The following is a 23,780-nucleotide window of genomic DNA, read 5'->3' as shown; positions in this document are numbered from 1 at the left end:
TATTAAGTTCACTTTCCCTTCTTTATTTGAATATTGTGTTGAAATACCTTCTCCTATAATAAGCATATTGCAACTTTGTCATGAAAGCTGATGTATAAATGCAGTTAGAATTATTGTTACCACTTACTATCCACATTATTTTTTTTTACAAACTTTATATGCAGGTTTGTATAATAGGAATAAATTTTAAATTATTGTGTTGTTTGTGCATGTGACTACAGAGTACATGTTGCTATGTTTGAAATACTCAAAATATTCGCAAAGAAACAGAGTAAAAAAAAACAAACTAAAATTACATCAACAGGAAATTACCATCAGTAACCACAAGGAATGTGAAATACTATTTCATACTACATCTGCTGAGAAAAAAAACTTTTTGCTCTTTATTGTACAGGCTACCACAAAAACATGTCGTAGGACGAGCCAATCGAATCGCTGTAAATGTGTGACAAACGTCGACGTAGTCCAATAGGATAACTGTAAACTTGCTTGAAAGGGGCGGGATCTGTGGTATCCTATGTCATCAACTCACGGCGCTTTGTTGTTCTTTCGGGCTAGAAAGATGGAGAAAACAATTTAAATTCGTCGCAACCAGTCCGGATTAAGTTAATACAGCACTTCATTTGATTCGGTTTTATCAAAAGCCCACAACATCTGGAATTAAACTGCTGTCGTCTGGTGGAAAGTGGCGTATTTCTGTGACCAAATCAGCTCCGCAGTGAGCTAGCTAGCTACTCCGGGAGGGTGTCCTGATTGGAGCGGAAGGAATTCCAGGCACTGGGAAGAAGGACAGAAATCTCTGCTGGGATGCCTCACGCAAGTTGGAGAAAACTGTATTTTACGATTTCACCGGGAGTCGTGACGCTATAAATTTGGAATATGAGTTCATTTGATTAGTGTCAGTTTGTAGGAACAGTTTGGCGGCTTTGCAACTGTTACGTTAACGTGCCAGTTTAGCGAGTTAGCTAGCCACGTAGCTACCTCTCAGTGGGAAGACATTTAAAATGGCGGAAGGTTGGCCCATTCCTTCGGCTCTTGTCTTCATGCTGCTGAGTTTGAGTGCCAGGGCCAGTGAGTCTTGTCCGGCTCCTTGTTCGTGTTCAAAGGGTCAGGATGAGGTTCATGTTCTGGACTGCAACAGAAGAAAGCTGTCGGTGGCTCAGCTGGATCTCTCAGATGGGATAACCCAAGTGTAAGTACACAACTGATAGATGTGAATGTGAGTAAATCAGGAGTGTTGGTCCTGCACTGGTTTGTTGTTCAAGCGAAGGAAACAACATCTTGTACCGAAAAAGTTGCTTTGTCTGCTTTTTGTCCACTCCATTTTCAACATTGTGAGATTCTACTCGATTATTTGTTTTTGTTTGTTCTAGGACACAGACTAGTTATTTACTTTTATTATAAAGACAATCATGAGAAAGGAGCATTAGCCGAAGTTACTTAAACAGTAATTGTGCAAACTTTATTGAACCGAAAAGTAATCCTTACTGTTGTTTATTAAGTGCACCTAGATGTACTATTACAGCCTTAAAAATAAAAAAATATAAATGTTGAATCTAATAATAGTAGTATGTTGCTGAGCTCTTGTATTGGAGTGTTTTAGTTTTAGCAAGGTGTACCTAATAACTGAACAGAAGTAACAGATCATGGTGGTCCTGGGTAAATTTCCTCAGAATGTCAAGTATGTTTAGGATAACGGAGTATAATCCAAGTTCTGACTGATGCAAAGATGGTAAATCTGTTCAGCTATCATTTTTTATAGCAGGTGTATTATGGTAGTAATGTTATGTTAAATTTTATTTCAGCACCATGAATCACAATGAGCTGACGGCTCTTCCCTTCCTTGGGGATGTTTCTTCAAACATCACCTCACTGTCCTTGTAAGTACAAAATTCTCTTCAGGTTTTCATGTTTGTCCTGCCCAAATTAAACAAGTACTCGAAATGAGTCTGTGATTTTGATTTTATTTTTTTTTAAACATAGAGCTATGTCTGTGTTTATGTTAAAGACAGACATTCCCTCTCTGTAGTATCATCAGTTCTAATCATCTTAACCTGCGATTGTTAAAAATTACCTGGATTTAGTTTATGATCATTTATCTAATGTAGTGTAGTGTGTATTCTTCACATTCTCTGTCAAAGAAAAGACTTTTTAAACATTTGTTTTTAAATATAAAAAATACTTTTTTTATGAAATTGACACATCAGATGTTTTCTATTAATGTTAGAAGAACCTTTTCTCCCCACCTTTTTTAAGTCTTGTGTACAATTACAATGATATCAAATCATTGGTAAGATGCCATGAGTGATAGTGTTTTGCTACTCAACATTGTCCACAGTGTCGGAAATTATTTTTCCATTTGTTGATAGTGTTTGAATGCACCGTAGCCATGGCTTGTCATAGTAAAAATCGTCATTATGAAAACTAATATCCGATTTATTTTTTCATATAGAGTCCACAACCGAATCTCTGAGCTGTTGATGCATCAGCTACAGCCGTACGTTTCCCTGGAGACATTGGACCTCACATCCAACTCTATCTCTGAGCTCAAAGTTGGATCCTTCCCATCTTTGCAACTGAAATATCTGTAAGCAATCATTGTTAATTTAAATCATCTGCATGATTTGAACTTACCACTGAGAACAATAAATAGTAAGTAATGCACTAATCCACAATATCTACAATGTCTTTATGTTACAGGTTAAAAGTAAATTCAATCAAAATTTAAAAGCACCCAAGTACATAAGTAATGTAATTACAAAGACACATGCACTTAGTAAGCTATAACTGTAAACTGATTTACTTGTGTAACGGTAAATCAGTGTACAATTATAGAAAAATGAAGGGTATAAAACATAGACTGTATATATAGTGGACGTAGCATCCGGCTCCAGAATTGAAGCCAACCCGGAAGTGTCAAAAACTTGCAATATCCCGCCGTCCGCTGGGGTTGGTTCCAAGAAGCTTTTGCTCCATAGACCCCAATTCATTTTTGGAGAAAATAAAATTTGATAGACTGATTTTCTACAGCTCAGGATTTTTTTCCCGTTAGTTTTCATGGTCAAAATGAGAGATCAGGTGGCCGATCTTAAAATAAATCAATACTGAATTTTAAATAAATCGTTAAAGTTGGCAGAGCCAGGGGGCGTGGCTATACTTGATGGACAGCAACAGAAGCCTCTGCGGTAAAATGTGGGCGGGATAAGAGAGTCCTCAGCCAATCCTGCCCCTAGTTGCTCTCCGGTCCAGTCTGTTTGATGACGCTTTTTACGTCACTGGCTCCAAAAAAATCAAAAACGGCGACCAGGAAGTAGCAAAATCCGGGCTTCATTTTCTCGGCGTTGAAACCAATGGGTGACGTCACGGTTAGTTTACGCCTGGTATAAAAAAGAAAGAGTGAGCTCTGTGTACTAATACAACAGTCAGATGACAAGTCATGAATGTAGTACAGAGTAAATATGAAAGCAAACTAGCATCCTACAGTACAAGACATTTCAAGTACGCCTGTCGAGTCAGGCATAAAAAACACCTTGTTTGGATCAATTTGTTGGTACTTAGAGACCATCTTGTTGTTGGCCGATTTATGTTGCAAATATAGTCACATCCATAATAGATGTAATCAGAGAGCAAACATTTTACTTCCTCCTGATTTTTGCTCTGATATTTCTGCTTCTCTATCTCATAGGAATTTGAGTAACAATAAGATCAGTGTCCTTGAGCCTGGCTGCTTTGAAAACATCTCTAGCTCCCTGCTGGTGCTGAGGCTGAACAGAAACAGATTAGCAGTGCTGCCATCCAAAGTCTTCAGACTTCCACAGCTTCAGTTCCTGTAAGTGTCAGAAGATGTATTTTTGGTGCCACACTTAAATCATGTAGCGAGATTGGGGTGAGTTATCGTTGGAAGACAAACCAGTAGAGTGTAACTTTGTTCTAGCAACTCCCATTTAGGTTGTTGACCCAATTTAATGTATTAATATATGAAGGGAATGTGGGAGTTGGTTTTTGTGAAAAGGCACTTGGATGACGGAACGTGATGCTCGCTGTCTTTGTAGTGAGATGAAGCGCAACAAGATCAAGATAGTGGACAGTCTGACATTTAAAGGGATGGACTCACTGAAGTCACTGAAGATGCAGAGGAATGGCATCACTAAGCTCATGGATGGAGCCTTTTTTGGACTTAACAGTATTGAAGAATTGTGAGTACAGTGTTGTAGACTAACCTTCACAGTCACATTCAGCAGTAATTGTGGAACAGTACAATGTAAATAGCTTTTGAATTTGCTATTAAGAAGCTAAAACAAACTTTTTCATCTGTCTTAGAATTCTGGGAGCTGTTGTTAGCCAGCATCATCCTTGTAGCAAGTCTGTTTATGTGTCCACAGTTGTTTTTGATAAATTTAATTTTTTCCCCATCTTTGTCTCAGAGAGCTGGAGCACAACAACCTAACCGAGGTTAACAAAGGTTGGTTGTATGGCCTGCGCATGCTGCGTATCCTGCGGGTCAGCCAAAATGCTGTTGGCATCATTCGACCAGACGCCTGGGAGTTTTGCCAAAAGCTGGAGGAGCTGTGAGTGTGTTTGCTTCATTGCTAAAATCTCCATGTAGCTAAGAGAACCGACTTTCTTTGATCAGTTCCCAGCTCTGAAATTTGTTTTGTGTGTAGAGAAATTACTGCAAATATTAATTTACAATATTATACTACTAATTATTGCTGCCTGAAAGTGACTCAGCAATGCCTAGCCTTTGGTGGATGTACTGTATATGTTTTCATTTTTGTGAAAATTGTCTAATTTCAGGAGGGGATCTTTAAATGTTGAGCTGTATTACCACACAGAACAGGTGTTAAATGCAAATGTTGTTTGAACTCATGTTTTGAATATTTGTGGCTGTTTTATGCAGAGATTTGTCCTCCAATCACCTGACTAGACTGGAGGAGACAGCGTTCATAGGATTAGGTCTCCTGGAGAGCCTAAACCTGGGAGAAAACGCCATCAGCCATTTGGGAGAGGGAGTGTTCAGTGGCCTGGCAAGTCTGCGCACCCTGTAAGTATTATACCTCAAAGAAATCTGTGTGAAATATGTGTTGCCTATTTTCTCCAAGCAATACAATGAAATATAACAAAGTCCCGACTTGTTCCTGGCTCTGTGCATTCTCATGAAGGCTCCTGATTAAAGTAGGTCTGTGTTTGTTTCATTTTCTGTGTCTAGTTCTAGTCCTGTTTTGAAAATACTTCCCAAGTTAGTCCAACATAGTCTTGAAAAAACTGTACAAATTTCTAAATCTGCATCCTCTAATACAGTTATGTGCTAATCCTTGTTGTCCTTAGTAATCTGTTTAGTTTTAGATTAAGCTACCTAATATGGTTTCCATAAAATTTGTTTCTCCTGGTTTTTTGCTTTCTTTCTGGAAATTCACTGTGGGCTGATTTTAAATCAGTTGAAATGTGGGAAATCCACATGACAAGTGCTTTAATGATTAGCATGTGTGTCTGTGTATATTTACAGTAAAAAGCAACTGGACTTCTCTTTTAGGTTCTTGAAAATGTTTCACCTCTCATCTTCACTTCTCAGATCTGAAGAAACTAATGGAAGTTAACATTTAAGTAATAACAGATGAGGGATATAAAGTGTTGAGGAAGTTGTGAACTCATTATTTGCTGCACAGAGCTCCGTTTAAGCAGCTGAGCTGCAACACGCAAAGGGTCATATTTGGGATGTTGACCATCCTGAGAGCTTTCATGGGAGAGGGGAATTGGAGAGTGCTGAATCTCTTTCAAAGGTGGCCAGGCATGAGGAAAGAGGAACAAAAGAGCCCATGACCCATCCTGTAAACACAAGGCCTCTCTGGGTTTCCAGTGGACCCATGAACTGTCTCAGCGCTATACAGAGCCAATTATTTCCCCTCATCAGAACAGCAGTGGCAGCATATTGTGGCACAGTGTGGAAATATGGTATCTCAGATTGTCCATCTTCTAACTAAAAGTCTATGCTACTGGCAGCCACAGTGGAGATAATGTGCCCCCTCTGTGTTTTTTGTCCTTAGATGTTCTGTCTTTATAGAGTGTGTTTAATATCCAATATGGCTCTCTTTGTATTTCAGAGATATCCGCAATAATGAAATCTCCTGGGCCATCGAAGACTCCATAGGTGTATTTGATGGAATGAAGAAGCTGAACACACTGTAAGGACACTCATATTGTAGAGAGAAGTGGATTGATCTGAATAAAAATGAATTGCCTTGAAGTTATCCAAACACAGTCAGTGTATCTCAAAAGATGTATTGATACGATAGTGTTGCTTATTTAAACCGACAATTCAGAAAAGTTGCTTTGATGTATTGATGCTTCAGACATTTGGTTGTGTGCTACATTTTTAATGAAAAAAAAATTACTTTATAATGTTGCATTTAATCAACTTTAGATCTGTTTCAACTGTGCAGGTTTGATTGAACTGTTTAATTGCTGCTCATCTGTATTCCAACTATCGCTGAAAGGCTGGTTAGTCTTTGAATTTAATGTGCACAAAACCTGCTGACACAGTGGTTCCAGCGTGGAGTAAAATATGACCCATGTTCAAGTTTTGTTTTTGTAGCTGTTTTACATTGGCAATATTTTTTTATTTTCCAGAATCCTACAGCAGAACAAAATCAAATCAATCACTAAGAAAGCTTTTGAGGGCCTGGAGGAGCTGGAGCACCTGTGAGTAAAACCACTGATCATTTTTCTCCACACAGTCATATTTGTGTCTCTGTAGGATCTGTTTTTATTGTTGAGTGATTCAAGATAGCAGAAGGGTTTTATTACCACTGTGCTGTTGTTGCTCTGTGCTTGTGAAACTGGATTCCATTTTGATCAAATCACATCATAGGTGGGTCTGATCCATATTTCTGTCCCTTCTGTAGGGACCTCAGCAAAAATGGCATCATGTCGCTACACCCTGAGGCGTTGTCCCATATGAAGCTCAGAGTATTGTGAGTAGACACTGAATTGATCTTATAGTTCAAATAACCACATGAAAAACATGTTTTTATTTGTTAACTTTGTTTCTTTGGTGGATTTGTTATTGTTGCCCACATTAGAAAGTTAAGGGACATTTGCATTTTAAATTGTATTTGTTTTTTTAGGGCTGCAACTAACGATTATTTTGATAATCCATTAGTCGGTCGATTATTTTTTCGATTAGTCGATTAATCGGTTTATGCACTTACATTTTAGTTTTGCCTTTATTTTCCAATGTAAAATATTTATAAAGGGCCTATGTCATTCAGCGTACATTTTAAGAGCTTTTAACCATGTTACAATGTCCTAAATTCTTCAAAAACCTATCCAGAGTTGGATTTTAGTATGTCTCAATTAGCAGCAACCAAATCACTGATTCATCAACACACATATACTCATACAACCATCCAACGTCACAAGATCTTAAATGAAGTTTCACCAAGGCAACATTTATACTTTAAAAACATCTTTCCTGCAGAGAAGCATTTTCTGGGCTCCCATGTATTTTAAGCTATGCTACAATAATATCACATGTAAGGGCTCCAAAAGTAGTGAACTAAATTTAAGGTAGTAATTTGAGAACAGAAAGAAAATAGAAACAACTTTGCTGTTTACTGCATTTTACACAGATTTCACCTGAGAACGAGTTTTATAGCTTATTAACATGGTGTGAAACTGTAAACAATACTTACAATAAAGTGCCATTTCAGGATCCTAAATGGAAGTCCCATTTTTAAGAGTTTTTAAAAAAACAAACAAAAACTGAGTATTTAGAGAAAACAAGTGCATTTTACAAACAATGTAAACATTAGTCTAATGAATGAATCATGAACTTTGCATTGCAGTGCAAAAATGTTGGCATGTCCACATGCTCTGGGCTAAGGCCAGCTCTCTTTTTAGAGGCTATATTCCCTGCTGCAGAAAACAGCCGCTCTGCTGGTGTAGTAGTGCTTGGTATACAGAGGTAGGACTTTGCTAATCTTGACAAAAAGTGGTATTTCACCTCATTTGACTTCCACCACTGTAATGGATTTTCTCCCTTGGAAACTGGCTTCTCACTGGAGTACGTGAGGACCTGTCGGACTTTCCCAGTGCGTACACAGCCGCTGAGTGTGAGTCTATGATGCTGAGTGAACATCACGTGACCTAAAGCAAGGCAACCTATTGGTTGTTTGCTTCTTCTCCTGCAGTTCTGGTTGCGTAAAACCACTGGCTCATTACTGCCACATCTGGTCACCGCGATTACAGGCTGGCTTAAAATATGCGCGAAACATGCTGCTTACTGTAAAAATAGACTTATTAACCAACTAATCGATGACCAAAATAGTTGACAACTATTTTAATAATCAATTTTAATCGATTAAATCAATTAGTTGTTTCAGCTCTAATGTTTTTGAAGAAAGTTATTGATCTACTTTAGGTATTGTAAGTCACTTCTTGGTTATGACGTTAAAATATGTATATTAACAAGTTATTAGATTGTTTTTTTTTTAGTCTTCATTTTCCAAGCAAAATCTTCTGAGTTGGCTTTTGAGTGGCAGCAGCATCCACTTAGTTAGGACAGCTGTGTCTTGCATGTAAGAAAAGGTACCTGAAAAGTTAGGTTTATTGTCTTTTTGAGGTTTCGATCTGCCCATCTTAGGAGTGTCCCCCAAACAGGGTTCGACTAAATGCCCCAGCTGCTGCAGAAAATGTATCATGACAGTATTCATATCCTCTTGTTAATAATTAGTCTGCTGCTTTAATAGAATATAACACTATTTGCTTAGTGAGTGGATAAAGTGACTTTCCCTGACAACTTAATTAGAAGAGCAGAACGACAACACCCTTGTAACTAAAGTTTATTTAAAGACTAACTGTATTGTAATACAGTCCTGAAGGTGTTTTTATAGCAATGAATCCAATTTCATGCCATAATTTAAATCATTTAAAATGTGCTTTTCCATCTATGCTTTGGTTGCAGATGTCTGAATAACTATGGTTGATGGAAATGGTTTATAAACAAAGGTTTCCCAGAAACCGCTTCCTTATAGTGGTTCAGAGCATTAAAGATTTATGGAAGTTATATTTCACATTGTAGTATTGTAAGGGTCACAGAGCTCTTCTTGTATTTTTATTATGTATAATAAAACACAGCTACTCTTGCTTTTTGCTCCCTCTTAGTCATTTATTCAAGCAGGACTGCGCTTGCTGTTATGCTGTCAGATATCTCTAAATGTGCATAGACCTTATTGTCCCTCATAAAATGATTAGATTAAACTGAACCTTCGTTTTAAACAAGTTTACAAGTGGACTCTTTCTAAAGGTTAATTATAATAGTCACTTCTTGAAGTGTTCAGGGATGAGTCATTGAAATCCTAAATATATGTTCATTCTAATTTCACATTAGTTTGATGATTCCATCCAATTTTACAATGACTCATCTTATGCTTCCTGAATTACCTTTTTGTTCTCAGTGTCCTGAACACGAGCAGCCTGCTTTGTGACTGTCATATGCAGTGGCTGGGTCCTTGGCTGACAGACAGCCAGTTCCAGCAATCTGTCTCCGCTATTTGTGCCCATCCTGCCAATCTGCTCGGTCGCAATGTTCTCTCCATCAGCCTGGAAGAGTTTGTTTGTGGTCAGTCTTGTTCTCTTTTTTAAATTGTTTCCAGTCCAGTCCAATGGCAATAAGTTTTCATTTTTACTCTTATTTTTTTTAATTTAATGGTTTTATACACTAAAACTTAATAAGTCATAGTAAAAAAGTCTAATTATTTGGACAATGTTATTTTTTGATCAATATGCCCTTCTTGCATTGGCATATTGAATGAGGAACACTAACTAATGTAGGGCTGCAACTAACGACGCGTCGACTAATCGTCTGAGCACAATGCGTCATAAAAGCGGAAGTGAGCGCGCAATGCAACAGAAATCGGCGTCCGACCGGAGCACAGGACATGGACGGACGTCGGCGCTGCATCATGCATATATTATGTACGCACGATGCAGCGCGGATGTCCACGTTTAGATACAGCTGTATAGTAAACGCTGACATCTGTGTTTACGATAGATTGCGGATGTCCGTGCTGTACCGTGCATATATAATATATGCACGGTACAGTGCCGATGTCTGTCCGTGTTCCGCGCTCCGGTCGGATGGTGATTTCTGTTGCATTGCGCACTCACTTCCCCTTTTGATGACGTATCATGCTCAGACAATTAGTTGACGCGTCATTAGTTGCAGCCCTAAACTAATGTCTTACATTTTAACTAGGAGGTTTGCAGGTGTTTTCTTAATTGAAAGAATGCAGAGTTTCACACTGTCTGTCCTGCTTCTGCACAGATGATTTCCCAAAGCCTCAGATCACAACTCACCCAGAGACATCCGTGGCACTGCGGGGGAACAATGTGACCCTGAGCTGCATTGCGTCCAGCAGCAGTGACTCACCGATGACCACGGCATGGCGAAAGGATGGGGAGGTGCTGTATGATGCAGAAGTGCAAAACTATGCCAGGTATCAGGAAGGAGAGCTGATCTATACCACTGTGCTTCACCTCCTCAATGTCAACTTCACTGATGAGGGCCGTTACCAGTGTGTGGTCTCCAATCACTTTGGCTCCAACTACTCCAACAGAGCAAAGCTTACTGTCAATGGTGAGTAAGGCTGAAACAATTCTTCGTAATTTGACTACTACAATTCACTGAATCGAGACTTTCTTTAATCCACTATGTACGTGTTCCCAGGTCACTAACTGGCGGACCATGGTCCGAGTAGGTACTCATACGCAATCCAATACGTACCTGGACCTGCAATCAAAAAAATTATAAAGAGATTTTCAATTTGACAGGAACCATCTATTTTGAACTGCGGTGCTTTTCTAGTGTTTACGGCTTTGATTTAGCAGAGCAGAGGACTGAACTCCAAAGCAAGTTTATTATAGTCAGACTCTCTTTGTGTAAGTCGGCTCAACAAAAACTAAAACCTCAGTCGGAGTTACCAGGCATGAAGGTGTTTATTGACTTTCTTTGTAACTCAGGCTTTCTGCTTCAAACTCGTCCACACAAAAAGGAGCGTTTAGCGCATCATTTGACTCGTTTTCTGCACAAAATGAAAGGATCATAAATAGGTTGTTTTATTAGGGAACAATAAGGAACATAAAAATTTATGACTGTAAAAAGCTGTGACTGAAAATTATGTAAGACAGGAATGCTGGTAGTAAACTGTTAATTGTGTGTTCACATATTTAAACGATCAATGAAGGCGATTATATCTAACAGACAGCTGCACAATAAAACTGTCAAACTTCATAAATGCAAACATGATATTGTATTGAAGTGCATGTAGGTCTGACACGGTTTCATGATGAAGGAAATCATGTTAATTTGTGACCAAATCAAAGTGAAATTAATGTTAATGATTAATATTCTCTGTACTAAATACTAATTAACTAATCAGTTTCCTGATTTGTGTTCTATCAGCTGCAGTAGCAGCAGTTTAAATGGACCAAACATAAAAACATATTTATGTGATTTCTGCTTCACCAACTAAATATACGTTGAGTTCCCACGGCTTTGAGTTTTAGTTGAAAACCCCTGTACTAAACTATACATGTACAATACACCTGTACTATACATGTACAATACACTGCAGATGTCCGCCCGTGTTCCACCAGGATGGTTACTTCTATTGCACTGCGTGCTCACTTCCACTTTTGATGGTGTAGATATAAATCGGATTCCATGCATGCCAAGCGCTCCATTAATCGCCAGAAAAATCAATAGAATATTCGATTACTAAAATTATTGAAAGCTGCAGCCCTATTGGTAAGGATATTTTGTTCTTTTCAAAGATTGCGAAATTATCATATTTTTTATATCTGAAAGAAACATTTCTTGTATATATTTAAAGAATTTGAATATTGTGTTTTTAAACACCAAATCAGTAACTGGAAAAAAATGTTAAATTAGTTTGCAGCCGTGTTTGGTCCTTGTTTTGTACACGTCTCTTCTACCATGTCCCACTCTGGACTTTCTGCCCTTTATCTTCCAGAGCTGCCTTCCTTTCTGAAGACTCCCATGGATCTGACTATCCGGACTGGGGCCATGGCCAGGCTGGAGTGTGCTGCTGAAGGCCATCCGTCACCGCAGATTGCTTGGCAAAAGGATGGAGGCACTGACTTCCCTGCTGCCCGGGAGCGCAGGATGCATGTGATGCCGGATGATGACATCTTTTTCATTGCTAAAGTGAAGACAGAAGACATGGGAGTGTACAGCTGTACAGCTCAGAATGCAGCTGGTAGCCTGTCGGCAAATGCTACACTGACTGTCCTGGGTGAGTCACTCACCTGATTAGCAGAGAAGATTTGATTTTGTTTTTTTCCACTACTCGGTCATTTCAGCTGAGTCACTCCTCAAATTGGCTGCTCATTTATGTCTGTCACTCATCATAAGCTTTTGTTTTTGTGTTGCCACCTTGCCTTAACTAATGACAAAGTAAAGGCAAAGCTTTTTTATTGTGGCCATGTAGAATACTTTAACCCGACTAGCTGGAGTATCTGTGACCCAACTGTTCGGTCAGATTTGTTACAGAATGTACATGTGAGATTCAAATGAAATTAGATGCACTGGTAACTAATCAGTGGTTCAGTAAATAAAGACATGACATAAATTACAATGAATAATCCTTACTCAATCCAAAATCAATAAATCGCCTTCTTTTTCAGAAACTCCGTCTTTCATGCGACCACTTGAAGACAGAACAGTGGCCCGTGGAGAAACTGCTGTGCTTCAGTGTATAGCTGGAGGCAGCCCTGCTCCACGTCTTAACTGGACTAAAGATGACGGGCCTTTGGTGCTAACAGAACGCCACTTTTTCGCTGCCGCCAACCAACTCCTCATCGTAGTTGATGCTGGCCCCGCTGATGCTGGGAAATACACCTGCATCATGTCTAATACTCTGGGTACAGAGCGTGGCCACATCTACCTGAGCGTTTCACCATCACCAAACTGTGATACTGGCACAGGGTATGGCCAGGATGGCTGGACTACTGTGGGCATCGTGGTGATTGTGGTGGTGTGCTGTGTGGTTGGAACCTCGCTGGTCTGGGTCATTGTCATCTATCACATGCGTAGGAGAAATGAGGACTACAGTATCACCAACACAGGTTGGTTCTTTATCATATAGAATAAAATTTCTTTATGTAAAGCTTTTTCCAGTGAGGAAGGCAGTTTGCAAACTGTGCAATGTGTCTGTGGATACTTACTTGGGAGGATAAGATGCAAAACTCCGAACATTACAGAATATGTCTCTGTTACAGATGAGATGAATTTGCCAGCAGATATCCCCAGCTACCTGTCATCTCAGGGTACATTGTCAGAGCCTCAGGAAGGCTACAGTAATTCTGAGGCTGGCAGCCATCAGCAGCTTATGCCTCCTCTCTCCAATGGATACGCTCATAAGGGCACAGATGGTGGGTAATCCTGTGTTTTATCCTAAATTTTGATATGTTTTGCTCTGTAACAAACCTTTTGTTAGCACTAAAGATAATGTTATGATTGATTTTGTGCAGTCTGTATTTTCCCATGTTTGGGATTAAGCATTTTGTGTTCACAAGCATCACAAGCAATGACTTATCACAACTGCAAGATAATTATGTCATGTTATGTTCTACCGAGGATCCTTATTTTATGTCGGCGCTCAAGATTCTTTCAGTAATCATGCACTGCACATACATGTGACTTTGTGTTGTTATGACTGTGCTCACTTCACGTCAACAGAAAAGTACAAGAGAGAAGTTCTTGTAATATCCCTGAAGTATTTGCACGAGAATTTATACTGTGCCGTTTATTGTCTTTTGAACTTTCAGAATAATACAGTTTATTTAAGGCACTATAATAATTTCATTAATTTAACAGTGTGTTCCTGTTTGAAATCAGTGATTTATTTGCAATGTAGAGACTTTTGATTAGACATAAACTACTAGCTGATAAAGTAGTATTTATAACAGCTGATGATAGTAAATTATTTCTTATCAAGTACTTGATCTATTTTTTTTTCTGGTGGGTTGGGGATTTGTCAACATTGTGATCACAAGAAAGCAAAGCTTGTGATGTTGATATTGCAAAGAAAGAAAGAAATCAAACATACAAGGATACTTTGCCACCTCTCTTGTCTTCTGTATGAATCTCTGCTGACAGGACAAAGAAACAAAAACATTCAATTTTAAACATCTTCTAAATAAAATATGGCTTTTCAGATCTGCTTTTCGATGTTTAAAGCTTTGAGGCATTCTCATTCCCGTTAGGTTCTTGTTCTGGTTTTGTGGTTTGACTCAGATCCCTGTTGAAAGGAGACAGTGACTAATTCTAATGTTTGTCCCAGGTGTGTGTTATGGAGACACGGGCAGTGAGGTGGAAACTGAGGGGAATGGCATGCTGCACTGCAGGGTTGGCTCTCTGTTCACTGGCCGTAGCAGCTTCCACCCTGGTGAGCCTCGTGAGGGACTTGCTGGAGTTTCCACAGGTTAGTGTAATGGACACACAAGCAGTTGTGTAGATTGTTATTCTTTTCTGCATTTCTTTTTTTCCCCATTTAAAAAAAAAAATCATATCAAAGGTTTTGTAGCTGCAATATTTATGCCTTTCAATAAGTGTGTTCAAATTCACATTCACCTCACGTTTACTTTATAGTGTTGAAAGTTTTTCGTATGTCTGTTTGTTTTCATTTATTTTTAATGTTATTCCAAATTGTAACTTTTGCTGAACAATAACATGAAAGCAATTTTAACAGCACCTGAAATGTTCAAATATAATAATTAAGAAGAGGCAAGTAAAGTGCTGAACAGTTTAATGAATCTTTAAGTGTGTCTCTGTTTGTCTGTTGGTTCCCAGCATTGTACAACCGAGAAGATTTATTATGAAAATTATAATGTAATTTCAGTTCCTTAAAAAAAACCTGTTAAATCGCTGCTACATAATCTAGATTGTGATTCTTTCACATACAACATATGATGATAGGTCTGATAACAATCCTCAACAGAGAGATGATTTTCCTAACCAGTGTCAGCATATATTAAATTGCCCAAATCTCTAAAAAGAAAAACAACAAACACATGCAAAGCTGCATAGTGGCGTAGTTGTTAGCACTTTCACCTTGCAGCAGGAAGATCCCTGGTTCAAATCCTGGGGTGGGCCTGGGATCTTTCTGCATGGAGTTTGCATGTTCTCCCTGTGCATGCGTGGGTTTTCTCCAGGCACTCCGGCTTCCTCCCACAGTCCAAAAATATGCTGAGGTTAATTGATTATTCTAAATTGCCCGTAGGTGTGAATGTGAGTGTGATTGTTCGTCTGTATATGTAGCCCTGTGACAGACTGGCGACCTGTCCAGGGTGTCCCCTGCCTTCGCCCGAGTCAGCTGGGATAGAATCCAGCACCCCCCGCGACCCTAGTGAGGATAGAGTGGTGTATAGAAAATGGATATGCAAAGCAGCTCTTACAAACACAACTGTTCTTTCTTGCCAGGTGGTGCAGGTCCACTGGTCATCTGCTCAGACTGCTACGACAATGCCAACATCTACTCTCGCACACGGGACTATTGCCCTTATGCCTATCTGGGGGAGGAGGATGCACTGGACAACCCTCTGCCAAACCGGAAGGAGAGCCTCAGTGATCATGCTCAGCACAAGAACACGGCACTGGAGAGCTTCATTAGCAACCAGGATTCTTCGGTCTTTCTCACCTCACACGACAAAAGGCTCAGCAGCCACACTCCCCCGGAGCACTACTCTAATGGTGAGACTTGAGAACAGAAGGCAGTGTGCAAACCCGTGTGTTCAATGAGGTGTTTTTGGAGAATGCTTTGAATCTTAAATCTCCAGCAACTACTGAAACATCCTGTTGAGTTCTGTAAACATTTTCCACTTCTTCTGGATGCTATAAATCTTGCAGATGCACAGGCTGCATTGCTTTTAACCTGTCTTTACATACTGTGTGAACACTAAGGCTGAATCACCCATTCTGCAGATATGAAAGATTTTCTATTGTGCTGAACCCATAAATCTGAAGATGATGTGTATGCATCTAAATGTTGCCTTTAAACTGTCATTGCAGATTTCTTTAGCAGATCTTTCTGGAGAGATGGGGAAGATGCAGCCTCAAAATCACAATCAGGAGCATCCCAGCTCCCAGTGACTGTACACAGGACAGCCCATCTGACTTCTGCTGCAGATGTGGCAGTGGAAAAGAATGGAGCAGAGGTAGACTGTTTCCCCAGCCAGTGCACCCAAGACCACAGAAGTGCCTCCAATAGGACTAACCTTCAGGAGCATCCAGCTCCCACATAGGTCTTTACACTATGACCACTTCTGCCTCTGACTTGTTGTTGCTGCACCCCTCCCATCCCCACTTTCACCCACTACCTCCAAAGAGACTCCTCACCTTCTGCCAAAGATGCTCTCTTGTATGTTTACATCCCCCTTTCACTCAAGAGGACAAGGTAACATTCTCCATTGGTGTAAGACTGCTGTGCAGACTGGATAAATGGAGCAGTGATTAAAGTGACCTCCTCCTTGACACCTTCACCTCTGGAGGACCTCTATCTCCCACATCCTCCACTCTCCTTTGTTCTCATACTCGAGAAAACTATGAATGTAATGCTTTAAAGAGCCATGTCAGATGCTGCCATGAGAGAACACCAAGACACGGTCGAATCTTCACAAGCTCTCTGCTCTGTCCCTGCTGCTGTGGGACTGAAATGGTGTGCTTGTTGACGTCACACTGGCATCATTACTGGTACTGACACCTGTTGGAGCAGCCTGCATGACTTGAGAGAAAATCACTTGGCGCCTCTTCCCACGTGGGGGGGAATGGGGGTTAAACAGGGGGCGGTTGTAGTTCCCTGACCAGCAGTTTTTGGTTGATAACATTGGACACCCTTTATCAAAACCTCCCTCATTCCCACAGCCATCCTGACTGACTCAAAACTATGCTATGGTATCCTGTTATGCAAATTCCAGAGACGGTGACACCAAAATATGGTGTATATTATGAATATATATGAATATATCCTGTATTATCTTTATCTGATCTTGTTTTTGTCCTATATCAAACGCAGTTGTTAATTCCATTCATTTTATTTCTTCATAATGATCAGTTTGGGGAGAAAGCGTAGTTGTTTTGCACATGAGACAATCACACTATTGCTGGCTACTTTGTAATGGTTGTCTAACGGATGGCCTTTTTAACAAGCATTCTCAGCAATCTTGTTCAGGTGACAACTTTATTTTTATACAGTATGCACTGATTTTGTTCCCTTTTATCATATGTTACAGGCACTTAATTTAATGGTGGCAAGTTTTTATATGCAGTGTGCATGCTGTTTTACACTGGGAGGATTTATCATCACAGTTTTATCTCAAAAAGTTCACGATCCTTCCATACATATTGATTAAGCCTAGGTTTTTACTTGGGACTGTGAAAAATGAGAATGTATTTTATTATTTTATACATGTATGTATGTGTAAATAATGCTAGTTATCTATTAAATGCCACGCCCTGTTAGTCAATTTGAATAGAGATTTGAGACTCAACCTGCAGTAAGTTTTAAAACATTAAGCTTACATTGTCCCTTCGTTTGCCAGAATTTTTACATGTTGGTTCAGGTAACAAGATTAGCATTTTGTTGATAATTGGGTCTTATTTTCCTTGAAAACAGTAATCAGACAGCAGCTGGCTTCAGCAAACAGCGCTGTTTCCAAATGTCAGCTGTATTATTGCTTTGAGGTTTGAAAATGAAAATGTCTCTCATTTAGTTCAGACCTGTTTAATCAGGTTTGATCTCATGAAATGTTCTTAAAAATCCTCTCGAGTGTTGCACTTCAGAGTTGCTCAAATGTGACTGGCTTTGTGACTCTTATACCTTGTCTGCTCAGTATATTTAGTAAGTTCCCCTTAGCTGCCAGTATATTAGACATGCCTACCTAAAGTGATTGAAGCCAGTGAAACCAGCCTGCTGACAGCTAATCCTGCAATGTTCAGGTGGTGATGGGCAGTGTGGGTCAGGAGATACCCATTTTCCATTGGAATTGGGTCATTTTTGATCCATGTTGCGCATGCAGTATGGGTCAACACCACAGTTTGACAGTGGTGTTGATTGACTTTAATGGTTGTTGTGGAGGATGTAGTTACGCTGACATAAATTGTCATTGTTTGTCCTCCCAATTTACATCACTGTGCAGAAACACCATTTTGCATAATGCAGAACATGTCGGCAGCACCTCACACTGCCTTCTCCACAATGATTATAGAGGTGAATCAACACAGTTTTAACAAAAACTGAACATTACAACCCTCATTAATTTAAACCATGTCTAATAAACTGGTACCTGAGTCTATATCATTGTCAGTTTTGTAGCTATGATGTGTGACAGCAGATTGCCTCCCACATTCTGGAAGTTTGTTTTTGTTACTGTCATTTCACAGTGATAATCATTACTCCTACATTCTGCTGTGCTATTGCTGACCAAGAAAAGATTTGACATGTAGTGATCCAGAGTGTTCAAGGGTACAGTTCAGCCACGAGAAAAATCGACAATGCTGAAAAGTTAGTCTGCAGTCCATTTGTGATGATGTGCCGTGTCAGAAAGTGTAACATGGCCAGGCAAGTTATTTTTACTTTATTATCAGTAATTATTTAATATTCCATTAGGTTGCAAATAGTATGCATAAAGCTGCACCTCCTATATGTTGTTCCTCTCTTTTGGTTGTAATTTGTTTTCATGTGTACATAACCATTCAAAAGTTTGGGGTCACTTAGAAATGTCCTTATTTTTGAAAGAAAAGCTTTTTTTGTCAATGAAGATAACATTATATGAATCAGAAATACAGTTTAGACATAGATAATGTGGTAAATGACTACTCTAGCTGGAAATGGTAGATTTTTTTAATGGAACATCTCCATAGGGGTACAGAGGAACATTTCCAGCAACCATCACTCCTGTGTTCTAATGCTACATTGTGTTAGCTAATGGTGTTGAAAGGCTCATTGATGATGAGAAAACCCTTTTACAGTTATGTTAGACCGTGAATGAAAGTGTGAGTTTTCATGGACAACATGAGATTGTCTGGGTGATCCCAAACTTTTGAGCGGTAGTGTAGGTACAAGTGTTTGCTCCTTCATTTCCAAATCAGCACATTCCACGTCTGTTCCTGTGAAACTGACATCAGCTACAAAGGTGATATTAGACTAATACTGTTTTCTAAGCCAACACTAAAGCCTAAGCATTTCTTTCCTGCTTTTCCTGACACACTCCGTATTTCCGCCGTAGCAGATCCTGGTTGTTTCTTGATGTTCTCTGACCGTTGGCCAAAGTCAATTTAATGCCCCTTAAATGAAAACTTGCAGCGATAAGTCATTGTAATGGAGCTGCATGTCTGGGGGACATGCATCGATTCAGTGTTCAATATGTTCTACCCACACAGCCTAGCATAATGTGCATTTGTTTTGTTATATTGTCTGAAACGTCCTTTATGACTTTATACCAAAGTTTAGCAGTAACTGCTCTGGCAATATCCAATGCTGCTTTTTCTTTGTATTGTTGAAGTTTTACGAATTTTTTTCAATTGTATTTTGAACTTTGTTTACCTGTACATTCTGTAAAGCATGTCTGAAGAGCCTTTTTGTTACATAGCCATTACTCGAACATTAAACGTGAATTCTGATAATTTGCTTTGAATCTTGAGTCTCTACCTTGACACCTGGAGTAGAATTTCACTTTTTTTTTACGTCTTCAGACTGTTTGGTTTTTCCCAATCAGAAGTCTCTAAAAATAATTAATTTATAAAATGTAGCATAGAAGGACAGGAAGTTCTCATGTCTTTCAAGCTGTGACAAACATATGGTTGCTTTTTTTCCCTTGACACACAACCAAAATCTTTATCAGAATAGGTCATTTTAATCAGTTGCTTTCAGATGTCTGTAATGATGAGTCTTTACTCTGACAGTCAGACTCCAGAGGAAAATCAGAGTGTGTGTTTGCACAATTTGATTTTGGGTTACAAATAATTACATCACAGCGGTCTTAGCAGCAACATGATTTCTGGGCACACCATGGAATGATTTAAAAGGCCAAGCCATCCATAATCTGGATTTAGTCATGTCAAGCCAACACAAAGCCAGCTAATACGGGCCTTAAAAAACTGGTAGTCCATCATCAGTCTTGACGTCAAGAAAAAGACCTCATTTTTAAGTCCCTCCTACATAAATCCAGAAGAATCCCAGAAAACGCTGGATGCGTGTTCAGTCTCACAGTGCTGCAGCCTTTCTAAAGTGTTCAGTTTGTTTGGATCTCTGCTGCACTCCCTGGTCCCCATCAGAGACATGACACAAGCTTTGTTAATCATCTCCTACAAGCTGTTGAATTATTCAGCACCATGTCCAGGGTGGCAACTCCGTATTTAAACACAGACCTCTAATGGATCACGCTCAGAGAACAGAAGCAACAGCAGTCTCCAAAGTACCAGAGAAGGAGTGTGGCCTGCTTCCCATTTTAAAGTTAATGAACTCTACTGACATATGACTGTCCTGTGAGTCACCTCATTCAAATTGTCAGAATCCATCTGTGTGTTGAGCAAAAGCAAGCTGTGCAGTGTTTATAGCATGCTGTGAAACACGACTAATTATCCTTGGAGATAAACTGACGTGTACAAATTCGAATGAATTTCAGAAGCTGCACTGAGATGCCACTAGAGTTTTACAACATCTTCAGTTTCCAATCAAGATCTGGCCACGAAGCCAACAATTTAAGGCAAAGAAGGTATTATGTCTCAGATGGACTTGGATACCAGTACACGTATGTTTATGTAAATGTATGAGCTCATGGAAGACCTGTGCTCTGAGGATGTGAAATGTGTAGGCTCTGCATGTAGGTGGGACTGCAGTTTCCCCTAGAATAAAAAAAAAGCAGCAGATGAATAGATTTGTATGATTATATGATAATGGTTTTCCACTTTGTGTGATCTCTTAATACCACATAGAATGCAACTTAATGCTGTTTTCAAGGCCATAAAAACAAGCACATGGACATTTAGCAGATTTTTATCAGTATTTCCAGAAAATGTATCAGTAAAATAATCAATTAATGTCAGTTGGACTCAGAAAATTAATAGATGACTTTCAACTAGATTCAAGTTCTTTCATATGAGTCATATGGACTTTGGGCTCATAATGAAAAGGTTATATTACTACATCAGGCAAGATTGAAAAAAAAAACACTCAAAAATTTTGTCATTAAAATTCAAGACTTTTAATACCTTGTAAAACTTGTTTTGAAGAGAATGACTTCTGTGCGTTTCAGACCTGCAGATAGCCTGTAATTTACGCATGAACAGAAAAATAAAGGCCCCTGCAAACAAGTGGAAAAACAAAGCTGTAGATAAAAGCCTAGTGGTAATTAAATCAATCCGATCATTATCCTGTAGATAATGCATGGATAAATGCAGCTGACTGCAGTCAAGCGTGATGGTAGGAGGCTATGCAAGTGTAAATTACAGACCTGAGGGGAAGATGTACCGATGCAGTAAATAGTTAGAACTGCTGTAATTGCACCAGTAGGTGGCGCTGTGTCTACATTAAATTAGGGTCACCTGGAGTTTCATCCGTTAGAATCCCTCACTCTTTGCAAATGCAGGCTTCTAATTAGGTGTAATTTGTTTTGCATGCTTGATGTTAGGATTACATGCTCTGTGTATTTTCAAATTGTCTTTTGTGTTGCACAAATTCTGCCTCATATGCAGGATGAGTATCTTAAATGTTTTTTTAAATAATGCGGATAGATAAGATCAGATAATCCTTCCAGGGGAAATTTACATAGCTACAACAGCAACAATAAACATATGTATTGTAATAATAATACCGTGTACAATTTGTGCAAGGATGAAGGATGAAAATTAAGGACACAGTATTAACACACTGTAGACAATAATAATATAAAGTGGCTTGTAAAATAAAATAAAGAAAAAGTGTAAGAGATGCTGCAGTTAAAAAAAATACTGTGCCAGTTTTATTGTGGTGTGAAATGATGTTGATGATATAAGTCCATACTTATTATTTATTTTAGACAATGACTAAGATGACTCTAAATCACAGTGAACATCACTGGACTGATATACTTCTTTTTCTCTCTCTCTCTCTTCTAGTACCACAACACACCGGAGGATGGAGCAAGCATGAGCGTCTGGAAAACACTGCTGTTGCTGAGCGTAAAAAGGGGCGTTTCGGGGCTTGGCAACATCTCTCTTGGCGGTGCCAGGTGTGTTCAAACCTGTAGCAGACAAACGTCTGCAGATGCCTCCCAAGTCAGTCATTATGGGCTGGATCTCAACTGAACAAACCGCCAACCGGTGAACGCTGCCGCCCGTCTATTTTCAGCCTGCCCACAGGTATGAGGGATTTCTCACTGACGCACTACATTTCAGCGACAGACACTCCACCATCCACTGCCAAGTGAGTGAAAAATATTCTCTGTTTACAGTTTAGTTTTGACTACTTGCATCAGGAGGCTCCTTCAGAGACGAAGCAGAGCGCGGATATAGCTCCAGAGTGCCGATGGAGAGCATAAAACCTTGATTGTCTCCTCTTTTTTCCCCCACCATCTCGCCGCTATCAACTCTCCTGTTTTACGCACAAGAAGCGCTTGGAATATATTGCAACCAAGGCAACTGTGCGCACACCGGAGCATAAACCCGTGGGAAGACAGAGCTCGGCGGCACATCCACGGGTGAAAATCAGCCTCGTAAATGTCAAGAAGATGAAATTCCCAGCGGGTCGGGAGAATAACTCAGGAGGGTTTATTAGGCCGCGTCACTTCGCGCTTATTTAACAACAGCAAACCGGGGCGACTCCTACCAGTTAGATCGTTAGTTATTTGAAAAAGAGGGGGCAACCATGTCCAGGACACTGAAGAAGAAGAAACACTGGTCCAGTAAAGTGGTGGAGTGCGCCGTGTCATGGGGAAACCTGGGGGACTTCGGCTCCGTGGTGGAGGTCCTGGGAGGAGCAGAGCTGGGACAGTTCCCCTACCTGGGTCAGATGAAACTGGACGTGCTGGTGTGTCACGTCGGGAAGCTGCCCTACTACGGGGACGTGCTGCTGGAGGTGAACGGGACGCCGGTCAGTGGACTTACAAACCGTGACACTCTGGCTGTCATCCGCCACTTTCGGGAGCCGATTCGCTTGAAGACCGTCAAACCAGGTGCGTCCTCAGGCTTTCTGTTCCCATCGCTACTGCTGCTGCCGTGACACCTGAGCTGTGTTTGTAAGATGAGCATTTTGATATGTGGCATCTCGTAAACACAACCGCTTCACGGTTACCTCCACCAAATAATGTAGAGCTCAGCAGAGGCACTTGTTACCATCAGGCAGCACAACACAGTCACCACAAGTTCATACTCCGAAAATGATTCTGCAGATTTGTCTTTCATTGTGGTAGCTATATGAATTAAAATCACCTCAAATAGGATAAAAAAAAGTGACTGAAGTGAGTTTACATACACCACCCCACCCATCCGCGCGTCCTAAAGGAGAACCCAGACTTCCGCTTTAAACCTCCTACCGTTCCATAACAACTAATTGGCCAATTTTCTCGCCACTTTCTCAGGGAGATCGAATAGTGATAATGGTAATAATGGCACGTAGCCCAGTTGGAGCCTTCTTAGCTAAGTGCACTTACATGCATAGAAATAGGCCCTAATTACATCCCCCCATTATTCAGGCTACTGTGCAGTCCATTGGCTACTGTAGCTG

At 39.9% G+C, this 23,780-nt stretch overlaps 2 protein-coding genes across 2 annotated transcripts in view; both read left to right on the top strand.

Annotated features, from left to right (window-relative positions):
* The first annotated feature begins 492 nt into the window (after nucleotides 1-492).
* On the top strand, nucleotides 493-19,702 carry lrig2 (leucine-rich repeats and immunoglobulin-like domains 2). The gene is made up of 18 exons (XM_022191186.2): nucleotides 493-1,192; nucleotides 1,806-1,880; nucleotides 2,453-2,587; nucleotides 3,686-3,829; nucleotides 4,053-4,196; nucleotides 4,425-4,568; nucleotides 4,901-5,044; nucleotides 6,102-6,182; nucleotides 6,628-6,699; nucleotides 6,903-6,971; nucleotides 9,456-9,619; nucleotides 10,325-10,636; nucleotides 12,033-12,314; nucleotides 12,706-13,146; nucleotides 13,300-13,452; nucleotides 14,364-14,504; nucleotides 15,503-15,772; nucleotides 16,091-19,702. The coding sequence occupies exons 1-18, from the start codon at nucleotides 1,005-1,007 to the stop codon at nucleotides 16,321-16,323; spliced, it is 3,192 nt and encodes a 1,063-aa protein (XP_022046878.2). The 5' UTR covers nucleotides 493-1,004; the 3' UTR covers nucleotides 16,324-19,702.
* Nucleotides 19,703-22,194: 2,492 nt separating this feature from the next.
* Nucleotides 22,195-23,780, top strand: part of LOC110949257 (membrane-associated guanylate kinase, WW and PDZ domain-containing protein 3-like) — a 151,102-nt gene continuing 149,516 nt past the window's right edge. The window contains exon 1 of the mRNA XM_022191187.2: nucleotides 22,195-23,229. Coding sequence (XP_022046879.2) covers nucleotides 22,923-23,229 — 307 coding nt within the window. The 5' untranslated portion in view covers nucleotides 22,195-22,922. The remainder of the gene's footprint in view (nucleotides 23,230-23,780) is intronic.

This window comes from Acanthochromis polyacanthus, chromosome 5 (assembly GCF_021347895.1).
Source record: "Acanthochromis polyacanthus isolate Apoly-LR-REF ecotype Palm Island chromosome 5, KAUST_Apoly_ChrSc, whole genome shotgun sequence".
NCBI lineage: Eukaryota > Metazoa > Chordata > Actinopteri > Pomacentridae > Acanthochromis > Acanthochromis polyacanthus.
Note: the sequence above shows the minus strand (reverse complement) of the source record. Positions and strands in the feature narration are given on the sequence as shown.